This window comes from Pristiophorus japonicus, chromosome 11 (genome assembly GCF_044704955.1).
Source record: "Pristiophorus japonicus isolate sPriJap1 chromosome 11, sPriJap1.hap1, whole genome shotgun sequence".
Classification (NCBI taxonomy): Eukaryota; Metazoa; Chordata; class Chondrichthyes; family Pristiophoridae; genus Pristiophorus; species Pristiophorus japonicus.
In genome coordinates, this window is record NC_091987.1 from 103,867,224 (window position 1) to 103,881,270 (window position 14,047).

Genomic DNA, 14,047 nt, shown 5'->3' on the forward strand with positions numbered 1-14,047 from the left:
GCCCTGCCCGAAGTCTCGGGCCCGGCCCGTTCAGCCTTCGGTCCCAAAAGGCCTGCCTGAAGCACTTTCACACAGGTAGGAAGATGGTTTATTTAATTTTTTCTTTGCTTATAAATGTTTATTCAGGTTGGATTTATTTGTATAATATTTGTATAAGTATAAATAAGGATTTATTATAGAATTTAATGACTTCCCTTCCCCCCCCCCCCCACCTCGTTCTGGACGCCTAATTTGTAACCTGCGCCTGATTTTTTAATGTGTAGAACAGGTTTTTTCAGTTCTATAAAAATCTTCACTTGCTCCATTCTACTTTAGTTTGGAGTACGTTTTCACTGTGGAAACTTTCAAATCAGGCGTAAGTGGCCGGACACACCCCCTTTTGAAGAAAAAATTCTGTTCCAAAGTAGAACTGTTCTACCTGACTCGAACTGCAGAAAAAAAATGTGGAGAATTGCGATTTCTAAGATAGTCCGTTCTCCACCAGTTGCTCCTAAAAATCAGGCGCAAATCATGTGGAAACTTGGGCCCAAGGTCTGTAACATAATAAAGACACACAAAAACTAAAAAAAATATGTACAGGAAAATGAGACTTGCCTATAAAATAGTATTTTGTGTGTCAGAAATGCTTGCAACAGCATTTTCTGTTGCAAGCCTGTGCTTATGTGAGACACCTGAGCTTTGAGTTAGTGCAGGTTCCCAGACCCATCACTGTTCGGTGATAAACACGAGCTAGCAAGCTGCTGCTCTCAACATGCATCATCATGTAGGACTGACAGAAAAAACTGGTCATTCACAGAACATGCCACAATTTGCTGTTTGTAGGTTATATCCCTGCCAATGGAAATTTACTGAGAATGGAAACCCTAGAGAAACATTTTTGAAACAGCTAAAGTAATTAGATTTATTTTTGTACAAACAGCAAAGACAAAGCAAAGCATTACATTAACTTCTTCAGAAGTAATTTTATTAATTAAAAAATCAAGTTATATTCAAGTGTTGTTTACAGCATGTTACACCTGTAATAAATGAACCTTGAAACAATGGCAAATTTCAAAGTGGAACCTTCATGTTTTGCAACATAGTCCACTTTTTTTCCCAGCAGCTGCCTTTCTTTTATTAGTTTACACTGAAAACTCAAAAATAATGGTTCATTACAGACATGCAGGACTGGTTCTTGGGTGGAGGAAAACTCTGAATAAAAGCCCTGAACTTAAAAAGTTTTAGCAGAAGGTTCTATTGGAATATACTATGTACTGTTGCAAGTTACATGTAGTAAATAAGGAAAGATGTAAATAAGAAAAGACTAAAGTTTTATCTATTTCTTGGCCTTTACTATAAAAAGCCAGAACCTAAACATATACTTCCCCATAGTACATGTAGAGATTTATTTATGTAACTGTGGTATTCATCTACCTGCAGTAAGTAAAACGCTATGGGGAAGAAACTGTCTAGTGCCTGACTGCAGACATGAAATGGGTGGCACACCTGAAGAGGATGGCCCGAGCATCACCTGAAGTTCATACTCGGGCCTTATTACCATGAAAGCAGCGAGTTGCTGATGCCTATCGGTATCCTGATGCAGCTTGCCAGTCGGGCCCAGAACAAGATTTGCCAGCTCGGGCACCACCAGCAGCTTTCAGGTAGGTCCTGGGGAGGGGAGGCAAATGGGATGAGCACTGCTTTTCCTCCTGGCTCCGTATCAAGGTAAGGGGGGAAAAAAATCTCCTTAGCCTCCAGCAGTTCCTTTAAGGACTGAAAATTAAGCTCACTGTAGAGCGAGAAAAACTAGTCGGAGCTTGTGCAGCGCAACCTCCGCTTAGGTGGGGTTTTTAAACAGGCGTTGGGCCCACTCGTTAGCTTATTCAAGAGTCTTAATGCCTGTTTAAAGCAGTCACTAGTGATGTCTGAATATCATCCGAATCGATGGTGTCGGATGTAATTCAGGTGCGCTTGGGGCATGGTACATACCCTGTGAAGTTGGATCTTTTTGCCCCTGACTTCATGTCCAAGAAACGAGCTCCAATTTTGCTCCTTGTTTATTTTTCAAAAAACAATCAAGAAACAGTTACTTCCCTGTCTCTGGGGAGATTGCTTACAAATATATCTTTACAATTTATTTCCCTGAAGATATGTACCACTCCCAAACCTCAGCAACTCTGCACCCTTGCTGCAACAGAGTAAGCTCTCACTTAACATGACTAATGCCATGGAAATTATGGTATTGTCGGTAGAAAGATTTGCAACATGGCAGGAAAAAAGGCAAGTGAAAATTTATACATATATTTATATCAAGTTACTAATGTTGCTTAGTGACTATAAGGTTACATAGCATGTCGAACGAGTTCCCGTCAGGCTGCACTGTAACAATGCCATTATCACCTTCCTGTTGAACCTGAAGGAAGCCAGAATCATCCAGACCAACAACCCATGCTGCAGGGCCGTCTTCTTTCCACAATCGTACCTGTTTGCCACTATTAAAACAAATAGCAGCAATTAATAAAGCCACAAAAAGATAGTCATGTTCACAATGGCTAATAACAGGAAGTCAGATTACAATACAGTTTATGGTTAATCAGATGATTAACTCATTACTTTACCACCACATTTTAAAGAATGGAATAGGGAGTAGTTGAGGGCCTGATTTCTTTCAACATCTTCTTCTTAGGCGGTCCCTCAAATCGAGGATGACTTGCTTCCACGCCAAAAAGGGATGAGTTCAAAGAGTTCACAGGTGTTTCAATGAAGGACCTAATATTCCAGGTCCTAAACTACAACATATCTAACCAGTGGCCTGCAAAACATACTAAGGGTGCATTTACAATACAAGTTTAGTGTTGGTGCAAAGTGGTTTCCATTTCGCACCAATGATAGTGTAAATCCAGAGTTTGGTTGTGACTTGACTCCAGAGTGAAATGGAGATTCTGATAGGTTAAGAAAGGGAAGATAGACTATGAAAGTAAACTAGTGCAAAATATACAAACAGATAGCAAGAGTTTCTAGAGGTATATAAAAAGGAAAAGGGTGGCTAAAGTAAATGTTGGTCCCTTAGAGGACACGACCAGGGAATTAGTAATGGGGAACATGGAGATGGCAGAAACTCTGAACAAATATTTTGTATCAGTCTTTACGGTAGAGGACACTAACAATATCACAACAATGGATAGTCCAGGGGCTATAGGGGGGGGAGGAACTTAACACAATCACAATCACTAAGGAGGTGGTACTCGGTAAGATAATGGGACTAAAGACAGATAAATCCCCTGGACCTGATGGCTTGCATCCTAGGGTCTTAAGAGAAGTAGCGGCAGGGATTGTGGATGCATTGGTTGTAATTTACCAAAATTCCCTGGATTCTGGGGAGGTTCCAGCAAATTGGAAAACTGCACATGTAACACCCCTATTTAAAAAAGGAGGCAGACAAAAAGCAGGAAACTATAGACCAGTTAGCCTAACATCTGTAGTTGGGAAAATGTTGGAATCCATTATTAAAGAAGCAGTTGCAGGACATTTGGAAAAGCAAATTTCGGTCAGGCAGAGTCAGCATAGATTTATGAAGGGGAAGTCATGTTTGACAAATTTGCTGGAGTTCTTTGAGGATGTAACGAACAGGGTGGATAAAGGGGAACCAGTGGATGTGATGTATTTGGACTTCCAGAAGGCATTTGACAAGGTGCTACATAAAAGGTTACTGCACAAGATAAAAGTTCACGGGGTTCAGGGTAATATATTAGCATGGATAGAGGATTGGCTAACGAACAGAGAACATAAGAGTCGGGATAAATGGTTCATTCTCTGTTTGGCAACCAGTAACTAGTGGGATGCCGCAGGGATCGGTGCTGGGAATCCAACTATTTACAATCTATATTAATGACTTGGAAGAAGGGACTGAGTGTAACGTAGCTAAGTTTGCTGACGATACAAAGATGGAAGGAAAAGCAATGTGTGAGGAGAACACAAAAAAATCTGCAAAAGGACATAGACAGGCTAAGTGAGTGGGCAAAAATTTGGCAGATGGAGTATAATGTTGGAAATTGTGAAGTCATGCATTGTGGCAGAAAAAAAAAATCAAAGAGCAAGTTATTATTTAAGTGGAGAAAAATTGCAAAGTGCCGCAGTACAGTGGGACCTGGGAGTACTTGTGCATGAAACACAAAAGGATAGTATGCAGGTTCAGCAAGTGATCAGGAAGGACAATGGTATCTTGGCCTTTATTGCAAAGGGGATGGAGTATAAAAGGAGGGAAGTCTTACTACAGCTATATAAGGTATTGATGAGGCCACACTTGGAATACTGCGTACAGTTTTGGTTTCCATATTTACGAAAGGATATACTTGTTTTGAAGGCAGTTCAGAGAAGGTTCACTAGGTTGAATCTGGGGATGAGAGGGTTGACTTGTGAGGAAAGATTGGAGTAGGTTGGGCCTCTACTCTTTGGAATTCAGAAGAATGAGAGGTGATCTTATCGAAATGTGTAAGATTACGAGGGGGCTTGACAAGGTGGATGCAAAGAGGATGTTTCCACTGATGGGGGAGACTAGAACTAGAGGGCACGATCTTAGAATAAAGAGCCGCCCATTTAAAACAGAGATGAAGAGAAACTTCTTCTCTCAGAGGGTTGTAAATTTGTGGAATTCGCTGCCTCAGAGAGCTGTGGAAGCTGGGACATTGAATAAATTTAAGACAGAAATAGACAGTTTCTTAAACTATAAGGGGATAAGGGGTTATGGGGAGCGGACAGGGAAGTGGAGCTGAATCCATGATCAGATCAGCCATGATCTTATTGATTGGCAGAGCAGGCTCAAGGGGCCGTATGACCTACTCCTGTTCCTATTTCTTATGTTCTTATGAGTTCTGACACTGGATTAAAGTTACATTTACAACATAACTGTAGCAGTGATGCAACGTAAAACTGTATCACACAGATGATATAGTTGTAGTGTGAATGCATCCCAGATTACCCAACCTGGAACAACACATATTTGTTCATGACAATAAAACAACAAGCTTTACAGTACAAAGATTCTAGCTTCCACTCTCACCTATCCAAACATAGCCAAAACATCTCTAGCAAATTACTTCTCTTCCTAGCCCTGCACAGTCACCCCCATAGTCCCCCAAGGAACCATCAACTGCCTCCTCATCTACACACTGCCCTTGGAGACATCATTTGCAGACATGAAGTCAGCTTCGAAATCTACTTTGATGACACCAGCTCTACCTATCCACTACCTTGTTTGATTCTTCCACTGCTTTTATGCTGTCTAACAACTTATCCAACATCCAGTCCTGGATGAGTCCTAACACCCCCAGCTAAACTTTGTGAAGACAGATGTCTTTAGCCCCGGCCACAAATTCCGCTCACTCACCATTGACTTCTTTCCCATCCTTAGCCATGTTTCAGACAAAATCAGACTGTTCGCACCCTCGGCATCCAGCTTGCCCTGTTGACCTACATTAACTCCTGATCCTGCAGTACCTTATATTTGAAATCCTTGTCCTCGCCATTAAATCCCTCCATGGTCTCGAACTCTCCATCTCTGTAACCTCCTCTAGCCCCCAAACTCTTTGTTCCTCTGACTCTTGCCACTAGTGCACGCCCCTCGCTTCACCCCACCATTGGTGGCTGTATTTTCAGCTATCTAGATTCCACTCTCTGTAATTCCTTCTGCCTCTCCACCCCAGCCCCTTCCTTAAAATCTACATTTTCAACCAAGCTTTTGGTAAACGCTTCTAATCACTTTATTTTTTGGCCAGATGCTGTTTTTTGTCATGTCTCATGTGCTATATAAAGACAAATTGTTATTGTTCATTTAATAAAAAATAAAGTTATATGACGAGATTGGACTTCGCCTTGCCGAAATTGTTTTGTTTTATTTTAGAGACATGATGACACAACAGTTAAAAACATACAGTACCTGTAATTAAAAAACACACCAATTGATCACTCATACCTTTCACACCAGAAAATTAGTATTACAAGATGTGATAAAGTATCTCGAGGAGCACCAATCAAAGACCTTGGGAGGAATTTTCCAGGGGATCAGCGAGTGCAATCAGTGGCAGGTCGGGTGGAAAAGTGTTTTTAAACCCGCCGCCACGCACCTTTACCAAATGTCGGGTCTGCCAGAGCTGGGCAGACCCGACACACATTGGCAGGGGAGCCAATTAAAATCAATAATGGCTTGTTTACAGGCACTTAACAATGCTTTTTTCCCAGCTTTTTGAATTTGACAGGTCGCCCACCAGTTTCCCCACTGTGCCTAGACCTCGTCTGTGAAACTGAGGCGGAGGTCACTGGCCATTGTTTCAGCTGTTGATTTGACAGCTTCAAATGTCAAGTTAAAGCTCCCAGCTGATTGAGAAATGTTCCCTTAACTACTAGCTTCGCTAAATTGCATTCCCATTACAGATTCAGAATTCTGCCGGTCTTTACACAAGTCTCCATCCAGTCTGACCTCATTACCTCTCTCACCATTGACAGATCGCTTCTGTCTTCTCTACTTCACCTGCCATCTATCCATCAGTATCGGTGCACTTTATACTCTCCCACCCTGGGTCATCAGAATCCCACCACAATCAGCCCGAACACCAGAATCACTAGGCACGCCAGCATTACCATCAACAACAACATCAACCTTCTCCACAATCATCTGATGGTGCACAGGACACAGGGCATCAGCACCCACCAAAATTGCTATCCAGGAGGCCAGGGATGGCCTCACCATAGCGAGATTTACTTCACTTGATGCTGTACACCCTGACTACCACATGATGCACCAGGTTGGCACCACCCCACATTGCATCCCTACAATGCCCAAGCCATTCCTTTCACATTGCAGAGGATACCGTTATGTCCCACCATTCACTGCACCTCATTAAGCCACTTCCAAAGGTGCCCACAAATTTGTCCAAGAGCTCAAAGGATTCAATGTTTGACAGCGCATTAACAGAAACTTTACATGAACATTGAATAAAACATCCAAGTACCTAGCCTTGTATGTTGTTAGTTGGTATGATTGGACTAGGATGAGGGCGAGTGTGAGGGTTGGCTTGTGAGATGGGGAATTGATAATGTTGATAGAGAGGTATGGGCGGAGGTGTAAGGTAAGTTGGTGTGAATAAGGATGTGCAGAAGTAGGGTAGAGAAGGCAGAGTGATGGGGATGTGATGAGAGGCACAGCAGGATGAGGTTGAGCATGGCTTTGTAGTAACATTTCGTGATCTACTGAGATCACTGAAACATCCCTGCTTGTGCCCTCATCTGCAGTGTGCAACCAGGCTGTTTAGATCTCCCAGGGAGGTCTCTTCTGCCCATGGGAAGGGAAGAGGACCTCCCTGCGTGGTGTGACTCCATGGAAGGGCCTGACTGCAGCCCTGAACATTTGTGCAGTCAGTGTTTCCAGCACCTCAATGCTGTAGAACACTGTCAGCACAAATGTCAAATTAAAGGTGGCCATGGTCCCTTTAAGGAAACCAGCTGATGACGCGTCATCAAATGATGTCACCAGACCCACTTCCTCTAATAGGCTGGGAAACACGCTGGGCGGGCTTAACAAGTCCAATCACGGTAAATTCATTCTACACAGCGAGCTGGAGCCAGCAGTGGGGCTGGGACCTGCCACACGACATCGCCGCCAACATTCATAAAATCCAGCCCCTTGTTTTCAACTCAGGAAACTGCAGTATGAGTCCAGACCAGCAATCAGTAACATATGTCATTTTTCATTGACTGTTGTTAAGAGACACTCATAATCTGTACTCTGGCAGTCTTGGTGTAATCTGAAAGGATTTTTCTTAAATAGAAAACTCTACCCTAATTTATCATTCACTAAGCTGAATCATCTCTCTTATCCATGTCTGAAACAGTAAATGTCCTTGATTAAATTAAATGTCTTCTTTAGTGGCTAGCAATCAGGATGTACAGAGGTTCCTAGGATCGTCATATCCTGTGTCCCAACCCAAAGAAAATTGTGAATATTTGTCAAGAGCAAAACAATTTTTATAGATATCTGTTACATTCTACATTTCTGCGATTTTGATTTCTTTGCCAATTGAAAGGGAACTGCGAATGCTGGTGTAAGACAGGCAAATCATGAAGATAATGTAATATGAGTAAGTGTAAGTTGATGAAAACCTGCTCCTGAGTGGTTCTGTTGGTACAGCCATTGCTTAATTTGGAACCTGGCCATACAAAGATCAGGGAGGTCCCAGGTTCAAATCCCAGTCTTTTATGAGCCAGCTAATCTCAGCCACGATAAAGGTAGGGATGGTAAAACTTTCCTTAGAAGCCCTGGCAGGAGGGGAAAAAAAAAAAATCAGCCAAAGTTCCTGCCCCGAATACACAAGCAGCGACTTCTGCTAGAAGCTGTACCAGTATGGACACTGGTTCAAGCTCAGCTGTGATTGCCCCATATGTTAAAATAGGCTGACGAGATTCACCGTCTAGACTCAAGAACAAAGATTCGACACTTGGGTCGGGAGCAGCCAGTTTCGCAGAGGAGGGGAATAATTGGAGGATTTATTTTTTTAAATGAGACAAAAAAAACAAATACGAAGGAAAAAGGTAGGAAGTGAAAACAAAAGATTCCAGACTGGCCTGCGTCATCTCCAATCTAATTCACGACAGTACAGCAGGGATTCAGCAGGTCAGTCAGAACACATGGCACTGTTTCAGGTCAGTCAGGATACATGGCCCGGCGAGAATCGGAGATAAGAGGCGGAAAATTCTGCTCTTTAACTCTGACACCGCCTCCCAGTGCTTTAGGGCGCTGTTTGAGGTGGTGTAGGGGTGGCTTTGGGTCAGGAGTGGGGTGGTGTCCATCACCACCGTGCTGATACGTAGCGACGCCCCTCCCCTTCAGTTAAAGGGGTGGGACGTTGCACGGCCGAGTGAGACCACCACGGCGCCCACTGGGCCACCAGGGAAGAGTTTGTCACGGACAGCAGCCCAGCACCCAAGAAAGTGTGCTGTGCTGCCTGTTGGAGGCCCGGCTGAACCTGTGGCCGCCATTGTCAGCTGACTGCAGAATCTGCCGACAATTAAAAGAAAATGGCAGCCACGGCGGTGCACCCTCTCCTTTAAGGGCGGCCACACCGCCGAGCCACTGACAGCTTCCCGCCTCGCAAAGCTCTCAGTGGCACTGACTGGCGGCGGCCGAGCTACCACGGGACGGAAAAGGGGTCACCGCTGGGCGTAAGGGGTTGGCGCACGGCCGACAAGGGATCGGAGCGCCGGGCAGGACGGAAAGTTGGGGCGTGGCGGAAATTTGTTTCCGCCACCCCAGCATGGGAGCAATTGCGGACGGGTCACATTCTCCACCTGACCCCGGTCGGTAAGGCCTTACCACCCTGTTGGCCTTTAAAAAAGGGGCAATTTCAGCCCCAAAGTGTTGGTTCACTAATACTAACTACAATTTAATTTGCTGTATTCTTTCAGTTCCAAAATAAGAAGGTTCAGAGAGTACAGCTAAGAAAAAAAAAAAGAGAATAAATCATTTGGTACTTGTAGGTTCATTTATTCAGGCAGCTCATGACCCAAGCGGTCATAAGAATTCATTTGGATGTAAATTTTTCAGCCAGTCTGCTAAATAGGCCAAGCCACTAAACTGGTGTCTGTTGAATCAACACTGCTGTACCAAATGCAAAACAGAAAAATGTTCAAATATCCTTGTATCATTTCTCAGTCTTCACAAAAATTCTAAACAGCACAGTCGCTTCGCATTACGTCCACAGAAGCCCCATTGTGCTCCACACATTACTTTGAAGACATTGATTAAATCCCCTCCAGTTGAGGAAAAGCCCAACCAGCATACTGTGTTGCTTGGCCCGCAGACTTTCTCAGCAGTTACCATGCACTATATAAAAATGTTTCTGAATTTTTCTCTGAGACATTAGTAAATTTTCGTAAAATACAGCAAATATTTAAAAAAAGATCAGGCATGAAGTAAAACAGGATTTGTTTTCCTAAAAAAGGAATACATATGAAACAAAAATGTTGCCAATCTTTCTAAAATGGTGAGACACGTAACCACCTCTCAATCTCTTCTTCGCCTCTCTTGCCACTCATACTCAACCACTTGCCTGAAATTCAATACAAAAAAAACTTTTTTTTCAGCTCCAACATCTGAATCCTTCTCTTTTAATCCACGTGTTTACTTTCTGTGTGTGCACAGCCCAATGGTGGGTCTCCAGCACTCCCTGTCCTTGGTTTCTAGTAAAAATGCACTGCCAAATCATTCTTTGTTCAGGCAGCTGTTCAATGTGGTCTGTGCAAACAGTCTACTTGAATTACAGAACCGGCCATCTTTTGTAGAGGACAAGAACGTACTTTTAATGACGTTGAGAGCACCTGTCTGCAGTGTGGTAGCACACTGCAGAGTATCAATGCGTGGTGCTATAAAGTGGCGCATTGTGAATGTGTGTCTTCAAGTCTCCCACTCTGGTCTCTGTTGGTAATCCCAAGTTGCACTGTTATGGAGAACTGACAAACAGGGAGCTGGATTTTCGGGTCTGGTCCGCACCGCTTTTCTCCCCGGAGCGGCGGCAATGGTGGCGCTGAGGTGTTTTGGCCAGGCGGTCAGCCTCCAGTAGCGATCCTCGGGTCTGGTTTGGCAGTGGCGCAGAGCAGCATCGCCCGGAAGAGCTATGCCAGTGTGCAACGCCGGCGTGAGTTTTGATTCTTGCCTGACCCGTATGCCGCAAAGTGCGCCTCGCACTGACTGTCTGGGAGATCAGGGCAGTCCTATGATCCTGTCGGCGAAGAGGTAAGTAATGGACTCCTAAGTGTGATTGTTTTTTCTGTTAATTATTTTTGAGATTTGGGTTGTGATGGCCTGGGCAATGTTTTGAGAATGTTTTTGTGGGGTTTTTTTTAGGTCCCCCCACCCCCCGTCTCTCGGAGCGCTCCCAGCCTGGCTCTTTAGCTCGGGAGTTTCCCATGCTAGCGTCCAAGAGAGGAGTACAATGCCTCTCTTAGCGCTGCACGCCCTGACGCAGGGCCCAGCTGCACAAACTTACCTACTGGGGCGCAAACTATTCCCGGGCGCTAACTTTCCCGCCCCACCACCATTATCACCCCAAAAACATCAAAGTCGAAAATCTAGCTCAGGGAGTTGGCCAGATGGAAGGAGCGGATAATGAAAGGGATTCAAACCAGGAAGCTAATCATACAACTTTACAGCAGTTGGTTTCAGAACGGCATTGGTAAGGATTGTATGGAAAGGGGAGAAAATAACTTCCACAGAGTTATCCTCACCAAAACACTTGCCTGCAAGAGCAGTATTCTCTAATTCCCACTACCAGGAATTTGAGATATAAGCAGAGGTTAAAAAAGTTGGGCTTGTTTACTTTGGAAAAGACATCGAGGTGACCCAATTGAAATTTTAAAGATTATTTATGAAAAGAATTCCCATAGAAGATCCAAGCAATTACTTACTATGGCAAAAGATTCAAATATCAGAGGCAAATGAAAAAAACAAGAAATCAGGAGCAACCAAAGATACGTTACCAGCGACTGAAGCAGAAATTATGAATAGGCTCAAGAGACAATAAAGGTGCAAGAATCCTGCCACTGTAATGTTGAAACAAAGCAGTTTTGGGTTTGCATTGACACGGAAATATAATGAGACAACGGGATCCTGATCTGATTCTCCAGTGCACTAAAATTCAAGCTATTCCAAGACCACTCCCCCAGGAGGCTAATTACACCACTTTTTTCTGCCACGTGCAATAAATTTGCAGCCTGGTACAAAGTTGCATGTTAATATTTGAATTTCACAAACTTACACTTTAATGTTTTTAATGTTAGATGGACATTAAAAATTAATCATCCGGGAAATAGAGCTCAGCATATTTATCTGAACATGCATACAAAGAGTACTTTTGTTGGCCTCGGAGCAGATTGCACTCAGTTGTATAACTCAAATCCACCAACTGCTCATCACACTCGATGCTGGTTGCTGCAGTAGAACTGCAGCCTTAGATACATTCCGCAGAGAAAACGGATTAAGGACTACACTGAGTATGCAGGTAGATGGGGTTAATCTATGAACATAGGTTAGGGTGCTGGTCCTTTCATGTTCCTAAAAATTGTTACTTTCTTACATTAAAAATGGAGCCAGAAATACTGAGTAAATTCTACCTACTCCCCAAATAATCATTTGAGATGGTCACACCGATTAATGTTGATTTTCTTTTCTCCACTATAAGTTTTATTTACCTGCATGGATCACGTTTCTACTTATACATCTATAGTGGAGAATACCAAGTTTAGTCCACACATAGGGGAAGCCTCAAAGTCATGTCTACTTGAGCTTTATTTTACTTGATGCTCTGTAAGGAGCAGTATAATCTACAATTTGTTTGCAAGTGTCTACGAAAGCAATTTTTCAGCATATGATTATGATCTGTAGACTGTTTCCTATAACAGACATGTCAAAAGTTTTGAAAATATGAAGTTGAAACATTGGAAACAGGAAACATTTCGACTGAGAAATGCACAAACTATTCTGGTAATCAAGGTAACACCTCCACCAATTTAGGTTTGGCAATTCAAAAAGCCAAAGTGGCATTTAAGCAGCTCCAAGGCTTTAGCAGAAGTAATGGCTACATGGATAGTCTGCCGAAAACAACTGGTATGGACACAACAGTAACAGCAGAATGTGTGTAATTTGTAAATCCAGGCAATTTTTGTTGGTCATGACTGGAGGCCACATTGAAAATAAGACACAGAACTCTAGAGATAGCTCATATTTGTGCAACATTTTGTACACCTCATAGCATGCAATGATAGATTACTTTGCTTTAGCAATCATTACTTTTTGACTGAAAGGTGCTCCCTATGACAATAATGAAGGAATGCAACCATCAAACTATCCTTTTTAATCCTTATAAAGTGACAGGAATATCATCCTATCCAGGGTTTGTAACAAATATGGAATGACATTACCAATGTTGTTGGATCGAAATATTGATATTTCAAATGACAGTGTTAATATTTGATGTCTCCAAGATAAGGAGACTAATTGATGTCCTGTTTCTGACTGCTCCATTTTTGCTTGGGACGGAGGAGCAGTGAGAGATCAGGGCCCAGGAGCATCGTGATCGGGGCCCTGGAGCGAGTGTTCAGGGCCCAGGAGAGGCGAGGGCCCAGGGGCAGCATGGGCTAGCTCACACTGCGATCTATGGATAGTAGGAGCATGCGTGCTCACTAGGTCAGTGCAGCAGAGCTTGGTCTCCAGTCGTCTTGGTTAACTCTTGCCACTGGATCAAGACCTAGCTCTGTCAAGCCCGTGTGGTGGCTGGTGTGCAACAGCCACCCCACGTTAAAAGAATCCATGCACAGACATCTTTCACCCTTCAGTATGTAGTTCGGGACCTAGAATGTCAGGTCCATCATTGAAACACCTGTGAACTCATCCCTCTTTGGTGTGGAAGCGGGTCATCCTCGATATGAGGGACTGCCTAATACTACTATATACTGTTGGATCGATGGAAAAATGTTAAATGATTTTGCAAAATCAAATCCCAATATCTTCCTCAGCAAATGCTGAACAATGTTTTTGAAAGCAGATTGTCCTTGGAACTGAGCCTGCCAAAAACGCCTTGCAAAGACATCAATCTTTTGATGGATTTTACAGCCAAACCCCATGTAACCTTCCTTTGATTCATGTTGCCCAATATTCTAGGAAAGGTATATCCACTCTATTAATAATTTAATCTTCGTGTACTTCCGACATATAGCACCTGATCTCAGCACAAATAAGGCTTTTAGGGAGGCAGGTCACCTCTATTTTTTCCAAATACATCTCTTACTTTGCAATTAAGATGTAATGTAACTGGATCCATTCTACAGAGAACTGCGGGACCTTGGAGTGCATGTCCACAGATCCCTGAAGGTAGCCGGCCAGGTAGATAAGGTGGTTAAGAAGGCATACAGAATACTTGCCTTTATTAGCTGAGGCATAGAATAAAAGAGCAGGGAGGTTATGCTTGAACTGTATAAAATACTAGTTAGGCCACAGCTAGAGTACTGCGTGCAGTTCTGGTCA

The 14,047-nt window shown here is 43.3% G+C and overlaps 1 protein-coding gene across 2 annotated transcripts in view; it reads right to left on the reverse strand.

The window, feature by feature from the left end:
- Positions 1 to 937: 937 nt before the first annotated feature.
- hlcs (holocarboxylase synthetase (biotin-(proprionyl-CoA-carboxylase (ATP-hydrolysing)) ligase)) overlaps positions 938 to 14,047 on the reverse strand; it is a 169,058-nt gene continuing 155,948 nt past the window's right edge. For both annotated transcript variants that reach the window (XM_070893833.1, XM_070893832.1), the window contains one exon: positions 938 to 2,471. In XM_070893833.1, the coding sequence (XP_070749934.1) occupies positions 2,297 to 2,471 (175 nt within the window). In that variant the 3' untranslated portion in view covers positions 938 to 2,296. The remainder of the gene's footprint in view (positions 2,472 to 14,047) is intronic.